A 19,312-nucleotide genomic window follows, 5' to 3' on the forward strand; every position below is an offset into this window, starting at 1 on the left:
ACACCTTCCTGAGCCTCGAGTAGGCAGAGGCCAGTGTCACCAGCAGCAGGACGTGGCCAGAGAGCTGTGCTGTGGCAGAGGTGCGGTTCTTCAGGCACAGGGCCAGTATTGGGGCCAGTTCTGTTTAATCTCTTTCTCAGTGATCTGGACGAGGGGATCGAGCGCACCCTGAGTAAATTTGGAGACGACACCAAGTTGGGCGGGAGTGTTGATCTGCTGGAGGGTAGGAAGGCTCTGCAGAGGGATCTGGCCAGGCGGGATCGATGGGCCGAGGCCAGCTGTATGAGGTTCAACAAGGCTCAGTGCTGGGTCCTGCACTTGGGTCACAACAACCCCATGCAAGGCTACAGGCTTGGGGAAGAGTGGCTGGAGAGCTGCCTGGCGGGAAAGGCCGTGGGGGTGTTGGTCGACAGGTGGCAGTGTGCCCAGGTGGCCAAGAAGGCCAAGAGCACCCTGGCTTGTATCAGAAATAGTGTGGCCAGCAGGACTAGGGCAGTGATCGTGCCCCGGTACTCGGCACTGATGAGGCCGCACCTCTTCTTCGCCGCGCGTCCAAAGAAGGGCAACGAAGCTGGTGAAGGGTGTACCGGTGTTATGAGGAGCGGCTGAGGGAGCTGGGGTTGTTTAGCCGGGAGAAGAGGAGGCTGAGGGGAGACCTTATCGCTCTCTACAGCTACCTGAAAGGAGGTTGTAGCGAGGTGGGGGTCGGTCTCTTTTCCCAGGGAACAAGCGATGGGAGGAGAGGAAATGGCCTCAAGTTGCGCCAGGGGAGGTTTAGATTGGATATTAGGAAAAATTTCTTCCCCCAAAGGGTTATCAAGTGTTGGAAGAGGCTGCCCAGGGAAGTGGTTGAGGCACCATGCCTGGAGGTATTTATAGGATGTGTAGACGTGGCGCCTAGGGCCATGTTTAGTGGTGGGCTTGGCAGTGTTAGGTTAAGGGTTGGACTCAATGATCTTAAAGGTCTTTTCCAACGTCTATGATTCTGTGATTCTATGATTTAACTTCAAGGTTGGCCAGTGTGGAGCCAGGGGTTGGACTCGATGATCCTCGTGGGTCGCTTCCAACTCAGGGTATGCTATGATGATGAGATTGCCACTGGCAGGCAGATGATGATAAATCCAAACTAAAGCACCACGCAAGCTCCTGTGAAGAAAATTAACTCTAGCTCAGCTTTAGCCAGTACACCAGGACAGCTGTGAGTCGCTGAGCCGGGGTGGGGCCGAAGGGCAGGGTCGCACGGTGCACGTGCCTGTGATGCGCTCTGGCGCCTGTGACGAGTCACAATGGGGGCGGTTATCAGGGGCGCCAGCAGGCAGCGCTGCCCCAGTACGGCCTGGGCCAGTGGTGAGTGCACACGCCGGGGGAGGCTGGGCTGGACGAGGGCTGGGGCAGAAATGTGGGCCCCTGGCAGGGTGGGTTGTGAGGCTGCATGAAGGGCCCAGCCGCTCACGGGAGCGCCTGGGGCAGGGCACGGTGTCGCTAGCGCCGCTGGGGCTGGGCGCAGGCCTTGCTGCCTCCCAGCTGCCTCGCCCCCTCTCCTAGGTGCCGCCAGCTCCCTGCGGCTCCCGTTGCTGCTCCACCCACCGCCAGCTCCCTCCCTCGCAGCCCCACTGAACCCCTTCTCTCCCTCCTCCTACAGGCCATGGCTACCACAATATCCTTCATCCGCTTTGTGCTAAGCATCATCCAGCTCCCGCAGATGGTCGGTGATGAGCTGGATGAGGCCACGCGCGAGCGCATGCAGCAGCGTGCGGAGCAGCGGAGCCAGGAGATGGCTCGGCTGCTGCAGGAGCTGGAGCAGACGAGCCAGGAGCAGAGGATTCAGGAGCAGAGCAGCTTTTCCTGGGGAGCCCTGCTCTTGCAGCAGTGGCAGTTCTGGGCCATTGCTGGAGTCCTGGTCCTGCTCTTGGGGCTCTGCTGGTGGCTCAGGAAAAGGAGCCGTCAGCCAGGCAGCAGCAGCAAGGCGGGCAGTTCCGGAAAAAAGGTGGATAAGGAGGAGCAAGAAGAAAAACCCAGTGTTGCACTGGCTGTGGGCAGAATTTTGGCCAAGCGCCTCCTGGACCTGCCACAATCGTTCACAATGGTGGAGGAGCTGGCAGATGAACTTCTCCGTATCTGCGGAAAACTTTCCCGGAATAGTTTCAAGCCGCGTCTGAAGCCAGCCATCAGGGTGAGCAGCGCCTTAGGAGGCTGGAGTTCCTGTGCCGATGATGCTGTCTGCTGCCTGCTCGTGCCTCTGAAGGCCCCCCCTGGACACACTTTCCACCTGGAGCTGGGCACCGCGGAGGAGATGCCGGCAAGGAACTGCAGGCTCCGCGTAGAGCTGAAGTGCATCTGCAGGAGGCAGCGGCTGGTGGAGGACATGCTGTGCTTCCTCCACCACCCCAAGGAGGAGCTGAGGAGAAATCAGGGTCCCAGCCTCCTAGGCACCCTCTGCACCGGCCCCTACGTGGACATGAAGAAAACCACCCGCTGGTTCCAGATATTGGTAAAAGCGGCCTGGGTGGTTCTGCCTCAGTGGAGACACTGCCGTCTAACAGTGCTGCCCTCCAGGCGCTCCTGCAAGCTCCGGCTGACAAACGCTTGCGATAGTACCCTCTTGATTGAGATGGTCTTTGGTCTGCAGCAAGATGACTCGGACACCTTCCTGAGCCTCGAGTAGGCAGAGGCCAGTGTCACCAGCAGCAGGACGTGGCCAGAGAGCTGTGCTGTGGCAGAGGTGCGGTTCTTCAGGCACAGGGCCAGTATTGGGGCCAGTTCTGTTTAATCTCTTTCTCAGTGATCTGGACGAGGGGATCGAGTGCACCCTGAGTAAATTTGGAGACGACACCAAGTTGGGCGGGAGTGTTGATCTGCTGGAGGGTAGGAAGGCTCTGCAGAGGGATCTGGCCAGGCGGGATCGATGGGCCGAGGCCAGCTGTATGAGGTTCAACAAGGCTCAGTGCTGGGTCCTGCACTTGGGTCACAACAACCCCATGCAAGGCTACAGGCTTGGGGAAGAGTGGCTGGAGAGCTGCCTGGCGGGAAAGGCCGTGGGGGTGTTGGTCGACAGGTGGCAGTGTGCCCAGGTGGCCAAGAAGGCCAAGAGCACCCTGGCTTGTATCAGAAATAGTGTGGCCAGCAGGACTAGGGCAGTGATCGTGCCCCGGTACTCGGCACTGATGAGGCCGCACCTCTTCTTCGCCGCGCGTCCAAAGAAGGGCAACGAAGCTGGTGAAGGGTGTACCGGTGTTATGAGGAGCGGCTGAGGGAGCTGGGGTTGTTTAGCCGGGAGAAGAGGAGGCTGAGGGGAGACCTTATCGCTCTCTACAGCTACCTGAAAGGAGGTTGTAGCGAGGTGGGGGTCGGTCTCTTTTCCCAGGGAACAAGCGATGGGAGGAGAGGAAATGGCCTCAAGTTGCGCCAGGGGAGGTTTAGATTGGATATTAGGAAAAATTTCTTCCCCCAAAGGGTTATCAAGTGTTGGAAGAGGCTGCCCAGGGAAGTGGTTGAGGCACCATGCCTGGAGGTATTTATAGGATGTGTAGACGTGGCGCCTAGGGCCATGTTTAGTGGTGGGCTTGGCAGTGTTAGGTTAAGGGTTGGACTCAATGATCTTAAAGGTCTTTTCCAACGTCTATGATTCTGTGATTCTATGATTTAACTTCAAGGTTGGCCAGTGTGGAGCCAGGGGTTGGACTCGATGATCCTCGTGGGTCGCTTCCAACTCAGGGTATGCTATGATGATGAGATTGCCACTGGCAGGCAGATGATGATAAATCCAAACTAAAGCACCACGCAAGCTCCTGTGAAGAAAATTAACTCTAGCTCAGCTTTAGCCAGTACACCAGGACAGCTGTGAGTCGCTGAGCCGGGGTGGGGCCGAAGGGCAGGGTCGCACGGTGCACGTGCCTGTGATGCGCTCTGGCGCCTGTGACGAGTCACAATGGGGGCGGTTATCAGGGGCGCCAGCAGGCAGCGCTGCCCCAGTACGGCCTGGGCCAGTGGTGAGTGCACACGCCGGGGGAGGCTGGGCTGGACGAGGGCTGGGGCAGAAATGTGGGCCCCTGGCAGGGTGGGTTGTGAGGCTGCATGAAGGGCCCAGCCGCTCACGGGAGCGCCTGGGGCAGGGCACGGTGTCGCTAGCGCCGCTGGGGCTGGGCGCAGGCCTTGCTGCCTCCCAGCTGCCTCGCCCCCTCTCCTAGGTGCCGCCAGCTCCCTGCGGCTCCCGTTGCTGCTCCACCCACCGCCAGCTCCCTCCCTCGCAGCCCCACTGAACCCCTTCTCTCCCTCCTCCTACAGGCCATGGCTACCACAATATCCTTCATCCGCTTTGTGCTAAGCATCATCCAGCTCCCGCAGATGGTCGGTGATGAGCTGGATGAGGCCACGCGCGAGCGCATGCAGCAGCGTGCGGAGCAGCGGAGCCAGGAGATGGCTCGGCTGCTGCAGGAGCTGGAGCAGACGAGCCAGGAGCAGAGGATTCAGGAGCAGAGCAGCTTTTCCTGGGGAGCCCTGCTCTTGCAGCAGTGGCAGTTCTGGGCCATTGCTGGAGTCCTGGTCCTGCTCTTGGGGCTCTGCTGGTGGCTCAGGAAAAGGAGCCGTCAGCCAGGCAGCAGCAGCAAGGCGGGCAGTTCCGGAAAAAAGGTGGATAAGGAGGAGCAAGAAGAAAAACCCAGTGTTGCACTGGCTGTGGGCAGAATTTTGGCCAAGCGCCTCCTGGACCTGCCACAATCGTTCACAATGGTGGAGGAGCTGGCAGATGAACTTCTCCGTATCTGCGGAAAACTTTCCCGGAATAGTTTCAAGCCGCGTCTGAAGCCAGCCATCAGGGTGAGCAGCGCCTTAGGAGGCTGGAGTTCCTGTGCCGATGATGCTGTCTGCTGCCTGCTCGTGCCTCTGAAGGCCCCCCCTGGACACACTTTCCACCTGGAGCTGGGCACCGCGGAGGAGATGCCGGCAAGGAACTGCAGGCTCCGCGTAGAGCTGAAGTGCATCTGCAGGAGGCAGCGGCTGGTGGAGGACATGCTGTGCTTCCTCCACCACCCCAAGGAGGAGCTGAGGAGAAATCAGGGTCCCAGCCTCCTAGGCACCCTCTGCACCGGCCCCTACGTGGACATGAAGAAAACCACCCGCTGGTTCCAGATATTGGTAAAAGCGGCCTGGGTGGTTCTGCCTCAGTGGAGACACTGCCGTCTAACAGTGCTGCCCTCCAGGCGCTCCTGCAAGCTCCGGCTGACAAACGCTTGCGATAGTACCCTCTTGATTGAGATGGTCTTTGGTCTGCAGCAAGATGACTCGGACACCTTCCTGAGCCTCGAGTAGGCAGAGGCCAGTGTCACCAGCAGCAGGACGTGGCCAGAGAGCTGTGCTGTGGCAGAGGTGCGGTTCTTCAGGCACAGGGCCAGTATTGGGGCCAGTTCTGTTTAATCTCTTTCTCAGTGATCTGGACGAGGGGATCGAGTGCACCCTGAGTAAATTTGGAGACGACACCAAGTTGGGCGGGAGTGTTGATCTGCTGGAGGGTAGGAAGGCTCTGCAGAGGGATCTGGCCAGGCGGGATCGATGGGCCGAGGCCAGCTGTATGAGGTTCAACAAGGCTCAGTGCTGGGTCCTGCACTTGGGTCACAACAACCCCATGCAAGGCTACAGGCTTGGGGAAGAGTGGCTGGAGAGCTGCCTGGCGGGAAAGGCCGTGGGGGTGTTGGTCGACAGGTGGCAGTGTGCCCAGGTGGCCAAGAAGGCCAAGAGCACCCTGGCTTGTATCAGAAATAGTGTGGCCAGCAGGACTAGGGCAGTGATCGTGCCCCGGTACTCGGCACTGATGAGGCCGCACCTCTTCTTCGCCGCGCGTCCAAAGAAGGGCAACGAAGCTGGTGAAGGGTGTACCGGTGTTATGAGGAGCGGCTGAGGGAGCTGGGGTTGTTTAGCCGGGAGAAGAGGAGGCTGAGGGGAGACCTTATCGCTCTCTACAGCTACCTGAAAGGAGGTTGTAGCGAGGTGGGGGTCGGTCTCTTTTCCCAGGGAACAAGCGATGGGAGGAGAGGAAATGGCCTCAAGTTGCGCCAGGGGAGGTTTAGATTGGATATTAGGAAAAATTTCTTCCCCCAAAGGGTTATCAAGTGTTGGAAGAGGCTGCCCAGGGAAGTGGTTGAGGCACCATGCCTGGAGGTATTTATAGGATGTGTAGACGTGGCGCCTAGGGCCATGTTTAGTGGTGGGCTTGGCAGTGTTAGGTTAAGGGTTGGACTCAATGATCTTAAAGGTCTTTTCCAACGTCTATGATTCTGTGATTCTATGATTTAACTTCAAGGTTGGCCAGTGTGGAGCCAGGGGTTGGACTCGATGATCCTCGTGGGTCGCTTCCAACTCAGGGTATGCTATGATGATGAGATTGCCACTGGCAGGCAGATGATGATAAATCCAAACTAAAGCACCACGCAAGCTCCTGTGAAGAAAATTAACTCTAGCTCAGCTTTAGCCAGTACACCAGGACAGCTGTGAGTCGCTGAGCCGGGGTGGGGCCGAAGGGCAGGGTCGCACGGTGCACGTGCCTGTGATGCGCTCTGGCGCCTGTGACGAGTCACAATGGGGGCGGTTATCAGGGGCGCCAGCAGGCAGCGCTGCCCCAGTACGGCCTGGGCCAGTGGTGAGTGCACACGCCGGGGGAGGCTGGGCTGGACGAGGGCTGGGGCAGAAATGTGGGCCCCTGGCAGGGTGGGTTGTGAGGCTGCATGAAGGGCCCAGCCGCTCACGGGAGCGCCTGGGGCAGGGCACGGTGTCGCTAGCGCCGCTGGGGCTGGGCGCAGGCCTTGCTGCCTCCCAGCTGCCTCGCCCCCTCTCCTAGGTGCCGCCAGCTCCCTGCGGCTCCCGTTGCTGCTCCACCCACCGCCAGCTCCCTCCCTCGCAGCCCCACTGAACCCCTTCTCTCCCTCCTCCTACAGGCCATGGCTACCACAATATCCTTCATCCGCTTTGTGCTAAGCATCATCCAGCTCCCGCAGATGGTCGGTGATGAGCTGGATGAGGCCACGCGCGAGCGCATGCAGCAGCGTGCGGAGCAGCGGAGCCAGGAGATGGCTCGGCTGCTGCAGGAGCTGGAGCAGACGAGCCAGGAGCAGAGGATTCAGGAGCAGAGCAGCTTTTCCTGGGGAGCCCTGCTCTTGCAGCAGTGGCAGTTCTGGGCCATTGCTGGAGTCCTGGTCCTGCTCTTGGGGCTCTGCTGGTGGCTCAGGAAAAGGAGCCGTCAGCCAGGCAGCAGCAGCAAGGCGGGCAGTTCCGGAAAAAAGGTGGATAAGGAGGAGCAAGAAGAAAAACCCAGTGTTGCACTGGCTGTGGGCAGAATTTTGGCCAAGCGCCTCCTGGACCTGCCACAATCGTTCACAATGGTGGAGGAGCTGGCAGATGAACTTCTCCGTATCTGCGGAAAACTTTCCCGGAATAGTTTCAAGCCGCGTCTGAAGCCAGCCATCAGGGTGAGCAGCGCCTTAGGAGGCTGGAGTTCCTGTGCCGATGATGCTGTCTGCTGCCTGCTCGTGCCTCTGAAGGCCCCCCCTGGACACACTTTCCACCTGGAGCTGGGCACCGCGGAGGAGATGCCGGCAAGGAACTGCAGGCTCCGCGTAGAGCTGAAGTGCATCTGCAGGAGGCAGCGGCTGGTGGAGGACATGCTGTGCTTCCTCCACCACCCCAAGGAGGAGCTGAGGAGAAATCAGGGTCCCAGCCTCCTAGGCACCCTCTGCACCGGCCCCTACGTGGACATGAAGAAAACCACCCGCTGGTTCCAGATATTGGTAAAAGCGGCCTGGGTGGTTCTGCCTCAGTGGAGACACTGCCGTCTAACAGTGCTGCCCTCCAGGCGCTCCTGCAAGCTCCGGCTGACAAACGCTTGCGATAGTACCCTCTTGATTGAGATGGTCTTTGGTCTGCAGCAAGATGACTCGGACACCTTCCTGAGCCTCGAGTAGGCAGAGGCCAGTGTCACCAGCAGCAGGACGTGGCCAGAGAGCTGTGCTGTGGCAGAGGTGCGGTTCTTCAGGCACAGGGCCAGTATTGGGGCCAGTTCTGTTTAATCTCTTTCTCAGTGATCTGGACGAGGGGATCGAGTGCACCCTGAGTAAATTTGGAGACGACACCAAGTTGGGCGGGAGTGTTGATCTGCTGGAGGGTAGGAAGGCTCTGCAGAGGGATCTGGCCAGGCGGGATCGATGGGCCGAGGCCAGCTGTATGAGGTTCAACAAGGCTCAGTGCTGGGTCCTGCACTTGGGTCACAACAACCCCATGCAAGGCTACAGGCTTGGGGAAGAGTGGCTGGAGAGCTGCCTGGCGGGAAAGGCCGTGGGGGTGTTGGTCGACAGGTGGCAGTGTGCCCAGGTGGCCAAGAAGGCCAAGAGCACCCTGGCTTGTATCAGAAATAGTGTGGCCAGCAGGACTAGGGCAGTGATCGTGCCCCGGTACTCGGCACTGATGAGGCCGCACCTCTTCTTCGCCGCGCGTCCAAAGAAGGGCAACGAAGCTGGTGAAGGGTGTACCGGTGTTATGAGGAGCGGCTGAGGGAGCTGGGGTTGTTTAGCCGGGAGAAGAGGAGGCTGAGGGGAGACCTTATCGCTCTCTACAGCTACCTGAAAGGAGGTTGTAGCGAGGTGGGGGTCGGTCTCTTTTCCCAGGGAACAAGCGATGGGAGGAGAGGAAATGGCCTCAAGTTGCGCCAGGGGAGGTTTAGATTGGATATTAGGAAAAATTTCTTCCCCCAAAGGGTTATCAAGTGTTGGAAGAGGCTGCCCAGGGAAGTGGTTGAGGCACCATGCCTGGAGGTATTTATAGGATGTGTAGACGTGGCGCCTAGGGCCATGTTTAGTGGTGGGCTTGGCAGTGTTAGGTTAAGGGTTGGACTCAATGATCTTAAAGGTCTTTTCCAACGTCTATGATTCTGTGATTCTATGATTTAACTTCAAGGTTGGCCAGTGTGGAGCCAGGGGTTGGACTCGATGATCCTCGTGGGTCGCTTCCAACTCAGGGTATGCTATGATGATGAGATTGCCACTGGCAGGCAGATGATGATAAATCCAAACTAAAGCACCACGCAAGCTCCTGTGAAGAAAATTAACTCTAGCTCAGCTTTAGCCAGTACACCAGGACAGCTGTGAGTCGCTGAGCCGGGGTGGGGCCGAAGGGCAGGGTCGCACGGTGCACGTGCCTGTGATGCGCTCTGGCGCCTGTGACGAGTCACAATGGGGGCGGTTATCAGGGGCGCCAGCAGGCAGCGCTGCCCCAGTACGGCCTGGGCCAGTGGTGAGTGCACACGCCGGGGGAGGCTGGGCTGGACGAGGGCTGGGGCAGAAATGTGGGCCCCTGGCAGGGTGGGTTGTGAGGCTGCATGAAGGGCCCAGCCGCTCACGGGAGCGCCTGGGGCAGGGCACGGTGTCGCTAGCGCCGCTGGGGCTGGGCGCAGGCCTTGCTGCCTCCCAGCTGCCTCGCCCCCTCTCCTAGGTGCCGCCAGCTCCCTGCGGCTCCCGTTGCTGCTCCACCCACCGCCAGCTCCCTCCCTCGCAGCCCCACTGAACCCCTTCTCTCCCTCCTCCTACAGGCCATGGCTACCACAATATCCTTCATCCGCTTTGTGCTAAGCATCATCCAGCTCCCGCAGATGGTCGGTGATGAGCTGGATGAGGCCACGCGCGAGCGCATGCAGCAGCGTGCGGAGCAGCGGAGCCAGGAGATGGCTCGGCTGCTGCAGGAGCTGGAGCAGACGAGCCAGGAGCAGAGGATTCAGGAGCAGAGCAGCTTTTCCTGGGGAGCCCTGCTCTTGCAGCAGTGGCAGTTCTGGGCCATTGCTGGAGTCCTGGTCCTGCTCTTGGGGCTCTGCTGGTGGCTCAGGAAAAGGAGCCGTCAGCCAGGCAGCAGCAGCAAGGCGGGCAGTTCCGGAAAAAAGGTGGATAAGGAGGAGCAAGAAGAAAAACCCAGTGTTGCACTGGCTGTGGGCAGAATTTTGGCCAAGCGCCTCCTGGACCTGCCACAATCGTTCACAATGGTGGAGGAGCTGGCAGATGAACTTCTCCGTATCTGCGGAAAACTTTCCCGGAATAGTTTCAAGCCGCGTCTGAAGCCAGCCATCAGGGTGAGCAGCGCCTTAGGAGGCTGGAGTTCCTGTGCCGATGATGCTGTCTGCTGCCTGCTCGTGCCTCTGAAGGCCCCCCCTGGACACACTTTCCACCTGGAGCTGGGCACCGCGGAGGAGATGCCGGCAAGGAACTGCAGGCTCCGCGTAGAGCTGAAGTGCATCTGCAGGAGGCAGCGGCTGGTGGAGGACATGCTGTGCTTCCTCCACCACCCCAAGGAGGAGCTGAGGAGAAATCAGGGTCCCAGCCTCCTAGGCACCCTCTGCACCGGCCCCTACGTGGACATGAAGAAAACCACCCGCTGGTTCCAGATATTGGTAAAAGCGGCCTGGGTGGTTCTGCCTCAGTGGAGACACTGCCGTCTAACAGTGCTGCCCTCCAGGCGCTCCTGCAAGCTCCGGCTGACAAACGCTTGCGATAGTACCCTCTTGATTGAGATGGTCTTTGGTCTGCAGCAAGATGACTCGGACACCTTCCTGAGCCTCGAGTAGGCAGAGGCCAGTGTCACCAGCAGCAGGACGTGGCCAGAGAGCTGTGCTGTGGCAGAGGTGCGGTTCTTCAGGCACAGGGCCAGTATTGGGGCCAGTTCTGTTTAATCTCTTTCTCAGTGATCTGGACGAGGGGATCGAGTGCACCCTGAGTAAATTTGGAGACGACACCAAGTTGGGCGGGAGTGTTGATCTGCTGGAGGGTAGGAAGGCTCTGCAGAGGGATCTGGCCAGGCGGGATCGATGGGCCGAGGCCAGCTGTATGAGGTTCAACAAGGCTCAGTGCTGGGTCCTGCACTTGGGTCACAACAACCCCATGCAAGGCTACAGGCTTGGGGAAGAGTGGCTGGAGAGCTGCCTGGCGGGAAAGGCCGTGGGGGTGTTGGTCGACAGGTGGCAGTGTGCCCAGGTGGCCAAGAAGGCCAAGAGCACCCTGGCTTGTATCAGAAATAGTGTGGCCAGCAGGACTAGGGCAGTGATCGTGCCCCGGTACTCGGCACTGATGAGGCCGCACCTCTTCTTCGCCGCGCGTCCAAAGAAGGGCAACGAAGCTGGTGAAGGGTGTACCGGTGTTATGAGGAGCGGCTGAGGGAGCTGGGGTTGTTTAGCCGGGAGAAGAGGAGGCTGAGGGGAGACCTTATCGCTCTCTACAGCTACCTGAAAGGAGGTTGTAGCGAGGTGGGGGTCGGTCTCTTTTCCCAGGGAACAAGCGATGGGAGGAGAGGAAATGGCCTCAAGTTGCGCCAGGGGAGGTTTAGATTGGATATTAGGAAAAATTTCTTCCCCCAAAGGGTTATCAAGTGTTGGAAGAGGCTGCCCAGGGAAGTGGTTGAGGCACCATGCCTGGAGGTATTTATAGGATGTGTAGACGTGGCGCCTAGGGCCATGTTTAGTGGTGGGCTTGGCAGTGTTAGGTTAAGGGTTGGACTCAATGATCTTAAAGGTCTTTTCCAACGTCTATGATTCTGTGATTCTATGATTTAACTTCAAGGTTGGCCAGTGTGGAGCCAGGGGTTGGACTCGATGATCCTCGTGGGTCGCTTCCAACTCAGGGTATGCTATGATGATGAGATTGCCACTGGCAGGCAGATGATGATAAATCCAAACTAAAGCACCACGCAAGCTCCTGTGAAGAAAATTAACTCTAGCTCAGCTTTAGCCAGTACACCAGGACAGCTGTGAGTCGCTGAGCCGGGGTGGGGCCGAAGGGCAGGGTCGCACGGTGCACGTGCCTGTGATGCGCTCTGGCGCCTGTGACGAGTCACAATGGGGGCGGTTATCAGGGGCGCCAGCAGGCAGCGCTGCCCCAGTACGGCCTGGGCCAGTGGTGAGTGCACACGCCGGGGGAGGCTGGGCTGGACGAGGGCTGGGGCAGAAATGTGGGCCCCTGGCAGGGTGGGTTGTGAGGCTGCATGAAGGGCCCAGCCGCTCACGGGAGCGCCTGGGGCAGGGCACGGTGTCGCTAGCGCCGCTGGGGCTGGGCGCAGGCCTTGCTGCCTCCCAGCTGCCTCGCCCCCTCTCCTAGGTGCCGCCAGCTCCCTGCGGCTCCCGTTGCTGCTCCACCCACCGCCAGCTCCCTCCCTCGCAGCCCCACTGAACCCCTTCTCTCCCTCCTCCTACAGGCCATGGCTACCACAATATCCTTCATCCGCTTTGTGCTAAGCATCATCCAGCTCCCGCAGATGGTCGGTGATGAGCTGGATGAGGCCACGCGCGAGCGCATGCAGCAGCGTGCGGAGCAGCGGAGCCAGGAGATGGCTCGGCTGCTGCAGGAGCTGGAGCAGACGAGCCAGGAGCAGAGGATTCAGGAGCAGAGCAGCTTTTCCTGGGGAGCCCTGCTCTTGCAGCAGTGGCAGTTCTGGGCCATTGCTGGAGTCCTGGTCCTGCTCTTGGGGCTCTGCTGGTGGCTCAGGAAAAGGAGCCGTCAGCCAGGCAGCAGCAGCAAGGCGGGCAGTTCCGGAAAAAAGGTGGATAAGGAGGAGCAAGAAGAAAAACCCAGTGTTGCACTGGCTGTGGGCAGAATTTTGGCCAAGCGCCTCCTGGACCTGCCACAATCGTTCACAATGGTGGAGGAGCTGGCAGATGAACTTCTCCGTATCTGCGGAAAACTTTCCCGGAATAGTTTCAAGCCGCGTCTGAAGCCAGCCATCAGGGTGAGCAGCGCCTTAGGAGGCTGGAGTTCCTGTGCCGATGATGCTGTCTGCTGCCTGCTCGTGCCTCTGAAGGCCCCCCCTGGACACACTTTCCACCTGGAGCTGGGCACCGCGGAGGAGATGCCGGCAAGGAACTGCAGGCTCCGCGTAGAGCTGAAGTGCATCTGCAGGAGGCAGCGGCTGGTGGAGGACATGCTGTGCTTCCTCCACCACCCCAAGGAGGAGCTGAGGAGAAATCAGGGTCCCAGCCTCCTAGGCACCCTCTGCACCGGCCCCTACGTGGACATGAAGAAAACCACCCGCTGGTTCCAGATATTGGTAAAAGCGGCCTGGGTGGTTCTGCCTCAGTGGAGACACTGCCGTCTAACAGTGCTGCCCTCCAGGCGCTCCTGCAAGCTCTGGCTGACAAACGCTTGCGATAGTACCCTCTTGATTGAGATGGTCTTTGGTCTGCAGCAAGATGACTCGGACACCTTCCTGAGCCTCGAGTAGGCAGAGGCCAGTGTCACCAGCAGCAGGACGTGGCCAGAGAGCTGTGCTGTGGCAGAGGTGCGGTTCTTCAGGCACAGGGCCAGTATTGGGGCCAGTTCTGTTTAATCTCTTTCTCAGTGATCTGGACGAGGGGATCGAGTGCACCCTGAGTAAATTTGGAGACGACACCAAGTTGGGCGGGAGTGTTGATCTGCTGGAGGGTAGGAAGGCTCTGCAGAGGGATCTGGCCAGGCGGGATCGATGGGCCGAGGCCAGCTGTATGAGGTTCAACAAGGCTCAGTGCTGGGTCCTGCACTTGGGTCACAACAACCCCATGCAAGGCTACAGGCTTGGGGAAGAGTGGCTGGAGAGCTGCCTGGCGGGAAAGGCCGTGGGGGTGTTGGTCGACAGGTGGCAGTGTGCCCAGGTGGCCAAGAAGGCCAAGAGCACCCTGGCTTGTATCAGAAATAGTGTGGCCAGCAGGACTAGGGCAGTGATCGTGCCCCGGTACTCGGCACTGATGAGGCCGCACCTCTTCTTCGCCGCGCGTCCAAAGAAGGGCAACGAAGCTGGTGAAGGGTGTACCGGTGTTATGAGGAGCGGCTGAGGGAGCTGGGGTTGTTTAGCCGGGAGAAGAGGAGGCTGAGGGGAGACCTTATCGCTCTCTACAGCTACCTGAAAGGAGGTTGTAGCGAGGTGGGGGTCGGTCTCTTTTCCCAGGGAACAAGCGATGGGAGGAGAGGAAATGGCCTCAAGTTGCGCCAGGGGAGGTTTAGATTGGATATTAGGAAAAATTTCTTCCCCCAAAGGGTTATCAAGTGTTGGAAGAGGCTGCCCAGGGAAGTGGTTGAGGCACCATGCCTGGAGGTATTTATAGGATGTGTAGACGTGGCGCCTAGGGCCATGTTTAGTGGTGGGCTTGGCAGTGTTAGGTTAAGGGTTGGACTCAATGATCTTAAAGGTCTTTTCCAACGTCTATGATTCTGTGATTCTATGATTTAACTTCAAGGTTGGCCAGTGTGGAGCCAGGGGTTGGACTCGATGATCCTCGTGGGTCGCTTCCAACTCAGGGTATGCTATGATGATGAGATTGCCACTGGCAGGCAGATGATGATAAATCCAAACTAAAGCACCACGCAAGCTCCTGTGAAGAAAATTAACTCTAGCTCAGCTTTAGCCAGTACACCAGGACAGCTGTGAGTCGCTGAGCCGGGGTGGGGCCGAAGGGCAGGGTCGCACGGTGCACGTGCCTGTGATGCGCTCTGGCGCCTGTGACGAGTCACAATGGGGGCGGTTATCAGGGGCGCCAGCAGGCAGCGCTGCCCCAGTACGGCCTGGGCCAGTGGTGAGTGCACACGCCGGGGGAGGCTGGGCTGGACGAGGGCTGGGGCAGAAATGTGGGCCCCTGGCAGGGTGGGTTGTGAGGCTGCATGAAGGGCCCAGCCGCTCACGGGAGCGCCTGGGGCAGGGCACGGTGTCGCTAGCGCCGCTGGGGCTGGGCGCAGGCCTTGCTGCCTCCCAGCTGCCTCGCCCCCTCTCCTAGGTGCCGCCAGCTCCCTGCGGCTCCCGTTGCTGCTCCACCCACCGCCAGCTCCCTCCCTCGCAGCCCCACTGAACCCCTTCTCTCCCTCCTCCTACAGGCCATGGCTACCACAATATCCTTCATCCGCTTTGTGCTAAGCATCATCCAGCTCCCGCAGATGGTCGGTGATGAGCTGGATGAGGCCACGCGCGAGCGCATGCAGCAGCGTGCGGAGCAGCGGAGCCAGGAGATGGCTCGGCTGCTGCAGGAGCTGGAGCAGACGAGCCAGGAGCAGAGGATTCAGGAGCAGAGCAGCTTTTCCTGGGGAGCCCTGCTCTTGCAGCAGTGGCAGTTCTGGGCCATTGCTGGAGTCCTGGTCCTGCTCTTGGGGCTCTGCTGGTGGCTCAGGAAAAGGAGCCGTCAGCCAGGCAGCAGCAGCAAGGCGGGCAGTTCCGGAAAAAAGGTGGATAAGGAGGAGCAAGAAGAAAAACCCAGTGTTGCACTGGCTGTGGGCAGAATTTTGGCCAAGCGCCTCCTGGACCTGCCACAATCGTTCACAATGGTGGAGGAGCTGGCAGATGAACTTCTCCGTATCTGCGGAAAACTTTCCCGGAATAGTTTCAAGCCGCGTCTGAAGCCAGCCATCAGGGTGAGCAGCGCCTTAGGAGGCTGGAGTTCCTGTGCCGATGATGCTGTCTGCTGCCTGCTCGTGCCTCTGAAGGCCCCCCCTGGACACACTTTCCACCTGGAGCTGGGCACCGCGGAGGAGATGCCGGCAAGGAACTGCAGGCTCCGCGTAGAGCTGAAGTGCATCTGCAGGAGGCAGCGGCTGGTGGAGGACATGCTGTGCTTCCTCCACCACCCCAAGGAGGAGCTGAGGAGAAATCAGGGTCCCAGCCTCCTAGGCACCCTCTGCACCGGCCCCTACGTGGACATGAAGAAAACCACCCGCTGGTTCCAGATATTGGTAAAAGCGGCCTGGGTGGTTCTGCCTCAGTGGAGACACTGCCGTCTAACAGTGCTGCCCTCCAGGCGCTCCTGCAAGCTCTGGCTGACAAACGCTTGCGATAGTACCCTCTTGATTGAGATGGTCTTTGGTCTGCAGCAAGATGACTCGGACACCTTCCTGAGCCTCGAGTAGGCAGAGGCCAGTGTCACCAGCAGCAGGACGTGGCCAGAGAGCTGTGCTGTGGCAGAGGTGCGGTTCTTCAGGCACAGGGCCAGTATTGGGGCCAGTTCTGTTTAATCTCTTTCTCAGTGATCTGGACGAGGGGATCGAGTGCACCCTGAGTAAATTTGGAGACGACACCAAGTTGGGCGGGAGTGTTGATCTGCTGGAGGGTAGGAAGGCTCTGCAGAGGGATCTGGCCAGGCGGGATCGATGGGCCGAGGCCAGCTGTATGAGGTTCAACAAGGCTCAGTGCTGGGTCCTGCACTTGGGTCACAACAACCCCATGCAAGGCTACAGGCTTGGGGAAGAGTGGCTGGAGAGCTGCCTGGCGGGAAAGGCCGTGGGGGTGTTGGTCGACAGGTGGCAGTGTGCCCAGGTGGCCAAGAAGGCCAAGAGCACCCTGGCTTGTATCAGAAATAGTGTGGCCAGCAGGACTAGGGCAGTGATCGTGCCCCGGTACTCGGCACTGATGAGGCCGCACCTCTTCTTCGCCGCGCGTCCAAAGAAGGGCAACGAAGCTGGTGAAGGGTGTACCGGTGTTATGAGGAGCGGCTGAGGGAGCTGGGGTTGTTTAGCCGGGAGAAGAGGAGGCTGAGGGGAGACCTTATCGCTCTCTACAGCTACCTGAAAGGAGGTTGTAGCGAGGTGGGGGTCGGTCTCTTTTCCCAGGGAACAAGCGATGGGAGGAGAGGAAATGGCCTCAAGTTGCGCCAGGGGAGGTTTAGATTGGATATTAGGAAAAATTTCTTCCCCCAAAGGGTTATCAAGTGTTGGAAGAGGCTGCCCAGGGAAGTGGTTGAGGCACCATGCCTGGAGGTATTTATAGGATGTGTAGACGTGGCGCCTAGGGCCATGTTTAGTGGTGGGCTTGGCAGTGTTAGGTTAAGGGTTGGACTCAATGATCTTAAAGGTCTTTTCCAACGTCTATGATTCTGTGATTCTATGATTTAACTTCAAGGTTGGCCAGTGTGGAGCCAGGGGTTGGACTCGATGATCCTCGTGGGTCGCTTCCAACTCAGGGTATGCTATGATGATGAGATTGCCACTGGCAGGCAGATGATGATAAATCCAAACTAAAGCACCACGCAAGCTCCTGTGAAGAAAATTAACTCTAGCTCAGCTTTAGCCAGTACACCAGGACAGCTGTGAGTCGCTGAGCCGGGGTGGGGCCGAAGGGCAGGGTCGCACGGTGCACGTGCCTGTGATGCGCTCTGGCGCCTGTGACGAGTCACAATGGGGGCGGTTATCAGGGGCGCCAGCAGGCAGCGCTGCCCCAGTACGGCCTGGGCCAGTGGTGAGTGCACACGCCGGGGGAGGCTGGGCTGGACGAGGGCTGGGGCAGAAATGTGGGCCCCTGGCAGGGTGGGTTGTGAGGCTGCATGAAGGGCCCAGCCGCTCACGGGAGCGCCTGGGGCAGGGCACGGTGTCGCTAGCGCCGCTGGGGCTGGGCGCAGGCCTTGCTGCCTCCCAGCTGCCTCGCCCTCTCTCCTAGGTGCCGCCAGCTCCCTGCGGCTCCCGTTGCTGCTCCACCCACCGCCAGCTCCCTCCCTCGCAGCCCCACTGAACCCCTTCTCTCCCTCCTCCTACAGGCCATGGCTACCACAATATCCTTCATCCGCTTTGTGCTAAGCATCATCCAGCTCCCGCAGATGGTCGGTGATGAGCTGGATGAGGCCACGCGCGAGCGCATGCAGCAGCGTGCGGAGCAGCGGAGCCAGGAGATGGCTCGGCTGCTGCAGGAGCTGGAGCAGACGAGCCAGGAGCAGAGGATTCAGGAGCAGAGCAGCTTTTCCTGGGGAGCCCTGCTCTTGCAGCAGTGGCAGTTCTGGGCCATTGCTGGAGTCCTGGTCCTGCTCTTGGGGCTCTGCTGGTGGCTCAGGAAAAGGAGCCGTCAGCCAGGCAGCAGCAGCAAGGCGGGCAGTTCCGGAAAAAAGGTGGATAAGGAGGAGCAAGAAGAAAAACCCAGTGTTGCACTGGCTGTGGGCAGAATTTCGGCCAAGCGCCTCCTGGACCTGCCACAATCGTTCACAATGGTGGAGGAGCTGGCAGATGAACTTCTCCGTATCTGCGGAAAACTTTCCCGGAATAGTTTCAAGCCGCGTCTGAAGCCAGCCATCAGGGTGAGCAGCGCCTTAGGAGGCTGGAGTTCCTGTGCCGATGATGCTGTCTGCTGCCTGCTCGTGCCTCTGAAGGCCCCCCCTGGACACACTTTCCACCTGGAGCTGGGCACCGCGGAGGAGATGCCGGCAAGGAACTGCAGGCTCCGCGTAGAGCTGAAGTGCATCTGCAGGAGGCAGCGGCTGGTGGAGGACATGCTGTGCTTCCTCCACCACCCCAAGGAGGAGCTGAGGAGAAATCAGGGTCCCAGCCTCCTAGGCACCCTCTGCACCGGCCCCTACGTGGACATGAAGAAAACCACCCGCTGGTTCCAGATATTGGTAAAAGCGGCCTGGGTGGTTCTGCCTCAGTGGAGACACTGCCGTCTAACAGTGCTGCCCTCCAGGCGCTCCTGCAAGCTCCGGCTGACAAACGCTTCCGATAGTACCCTCTTGATTGAGATGGTCTTTGGTCTGCAGCAAGATGACTCGGACACCTTCCTGAGCCTCGAGTAGGCAGAGGCCAGTGTTACCAGCAGCAGGACGTGGCCAGAGAGCTGTGCTGTGGCAGAGGTGCGGTTCTTCAGGCACAGGGCCAGGCCTGAAGACGCTCCCCGGGGAGCTGGTGCCGCAGAACTGAAGATGCCGCACATGGGGAACACGCTGCTCAACCGGCACTGGGAATTGCTGCCGCACCTTTCCTCCACAGCAAAAGCACGCTCTGGGGAGTGGGACCGCATGCAGCTGAAGGGGCCGGTACAAGGAGCCTGGCAACAGAGACTCCCGTCACGACCTGGACAGCGACTGCCTGCCCTCTTTGAGAGAGTCCAATCCCTCTGGCAGCGTTACCCTGGGCAAAGATGTCAATAAATCACTCGGTTAACACACAAACACTGCGTCTGGGAGTGCCTGTGCATCGCTTTGTTGGGGAACGCAGGCAGAGGGTGCTGACAGCTCAGCTGCCACAGAGTCGGGGAGCATTTTGCAGAAGAGCTGGTGCAGTGGGCTCTGGTTCCAGTGATTTCACTGAGCTTTGGCTTCCCAGGTGTTGTGGGTTAATCCCAGCAGGCAGCTTGACATCACACAGCTGCTCATTCACTTGCCCCCAGTGGGATGGCAGAGAGAATCCGCAGGGTAAAAGTGGGAAAGGTTGTGGGTTGAGAGAGGACAGGTTGGCAGGTGAAGCAAGAGCTACAGGCCCAGGCAAAGCAACATAAAGAATTCATTCACTACTCCCCTGGTCTGCTGACCAGACCTGCCTTTCCAGGAGGGTACTGCCTCGCTGGGGCTCAGGTTGAAGGCGCTACCAGG

At 59.4% G+C, this 19,312-nt stretch overlaps 7 protein-coding genes across 7 annotated transcripts; all 7 read left to right on the plus strand.

Annotated features, from left to right (window-relative positions):
* Nucleotides 1-1,630: 1,630 nt before the first annotated feature.
* LOC148056901 (inositol 1,4,5-trisphosphate receptor-interacting protein-like 1) lies at nucleotides 1,631-2,665 on the plus strand. Its single transcript, XM_087747044.1, has one exon. It carries the CDS (start codon nucleotides 1,646-1,648, stop codon nucleotides 2,663-2,665), a length of 1,020 nt encoding a protein of 339 aa, XP_087603170.1. The 5' UTR covers nucleotides 1,631-1,645.
* Nucleotides 2,666-4,272: 1,607 nt separating this feature from the next.
* Nucleotides 4,273-5,307, plus strand: LOC148056902 (inositol 1,4,5-trisphosphate receptor-interacting protein-like 1). Its single transcript, XM_087747045.1, has one exon. The coding sequence runs from the start codon at nucleotides 4,288-4,290 to the stop codon at nucleotides 5,305-5,307; it is 1,020 nt and encodes a 339-aa protein (XP_087603171.1). The 5' UTR covers nucleotides 4,273-4,287.
* Nucleotides 5,308-6,914: 1,607 nt separating this feature from the next.
* LOC148056903 (inositol 1,4,5-trisphosphate receptor-interacting protein-like 1) lies at nucleotides 6,915-7,949 on the plus strand. Its single transcript, XM_087747046.1, has one exon. It carries the CDS (start codon nucleotides 6,930-6,932, stop codon nucleotides 7,947-7,949), a length of 1,020 nt encoding a protein of 339 aa, XP_087603172.1. The 5' UTR covers nucleotides 6,915-6,929.
* Nucleotides 7,950-9,556: 1,607 nt separating this feature from the next.
* On the plus strand, nucleotides 9,557-10,591 carry LOC148056904 (inositol 1,4,5-trisphosphate receptor-interacting protein-like 1). The gene has a single exon (XM_087747047.1). It carries the CDS (start codon nucleotides 9,572-9,574, stop codon nucleotides 10,589-10,591), a length of 1,020 nt encoding a protein of 339 aa, XP_087603173.1. The 5' UTR covers nucleotides 9,557-9,571.
* A 1,607-nt stretch (nucleotides 10,592-12,198) lies between these two features.
* Nucleotides 12,199-13,233, plus strand: LOC148056905 (inositol 1,4,5-trisphosphate receptor-interacting protein-like 1). The gene has a single exon (XM_087747048.1). The coding sequence runs from the start codon at nucleotides 12,214-12,216 to the stop codon at nucleotides 13,231-13,233; it is 1,020 nt and encodes a 339-aa protein (XP_087603174.1). The 5' UTR covers nucleotides 12,199-12,213.
* A 1,607-nt stretch (nucleotides 13,234-14,840) lies between these two features.
* LOC148056906 (inositol 1,4,5-trisphosphate receptor-interacting protein-like 1) lies at nucleotides 14,841-15,875 on the plus strand. The gene has a single exon (XM_087747050.1). The coding sequence runs from the start codon at nucleotides 14,856-14,858 to the stop codon at nucleotides 15,873-15,875; it is 1,020 nt and encodes a 339-aa protein (XP_087603176.1). The 5' UTR covers nucleotides 14,841-14,855.
* Nucleotides 15,876-17,482: 1,607 nt separating this feature from the next.
* LOC148056907 (inositol 1,4,5-trisphosphate receptor-interacting protein-like 1) lies at nucleotides 17,483-18,697 on the plus strand. Its single transcript, XM_087747051.1, has one exon. It carries the CDS (start codon nucleotides 17,498-17,500, stop codon nucleotides 18,515-18,517), a length of 1,020 nt encoding a protein of 339 aa, XP_087603177.1. The 5' UTR covers nucleotides 17,483-17,497; the 3' UTR covers nucleotides 18,518-18,697.
* The last annotated feature ends 615 nt before the right edge of the window (nucleotides 18,698-19,312 follow it).

This window comes from Nipponia nippon, unplaced genomic scaffold, assembly GCF_047370975.1.
Source record: "Nipponia nippon isolate SJK-2023a ecotype South Korea unplaced genomic scaffold, ASM4737097v1 scaffold_11, whole genome shotgun sequence".
Taxonomy (NCBI): Eukaryota; Metazoa; Chordata; class Aves; order Pelecaniformes; family Threskiornithidae; genus Nipponia; species Nipponia nippon.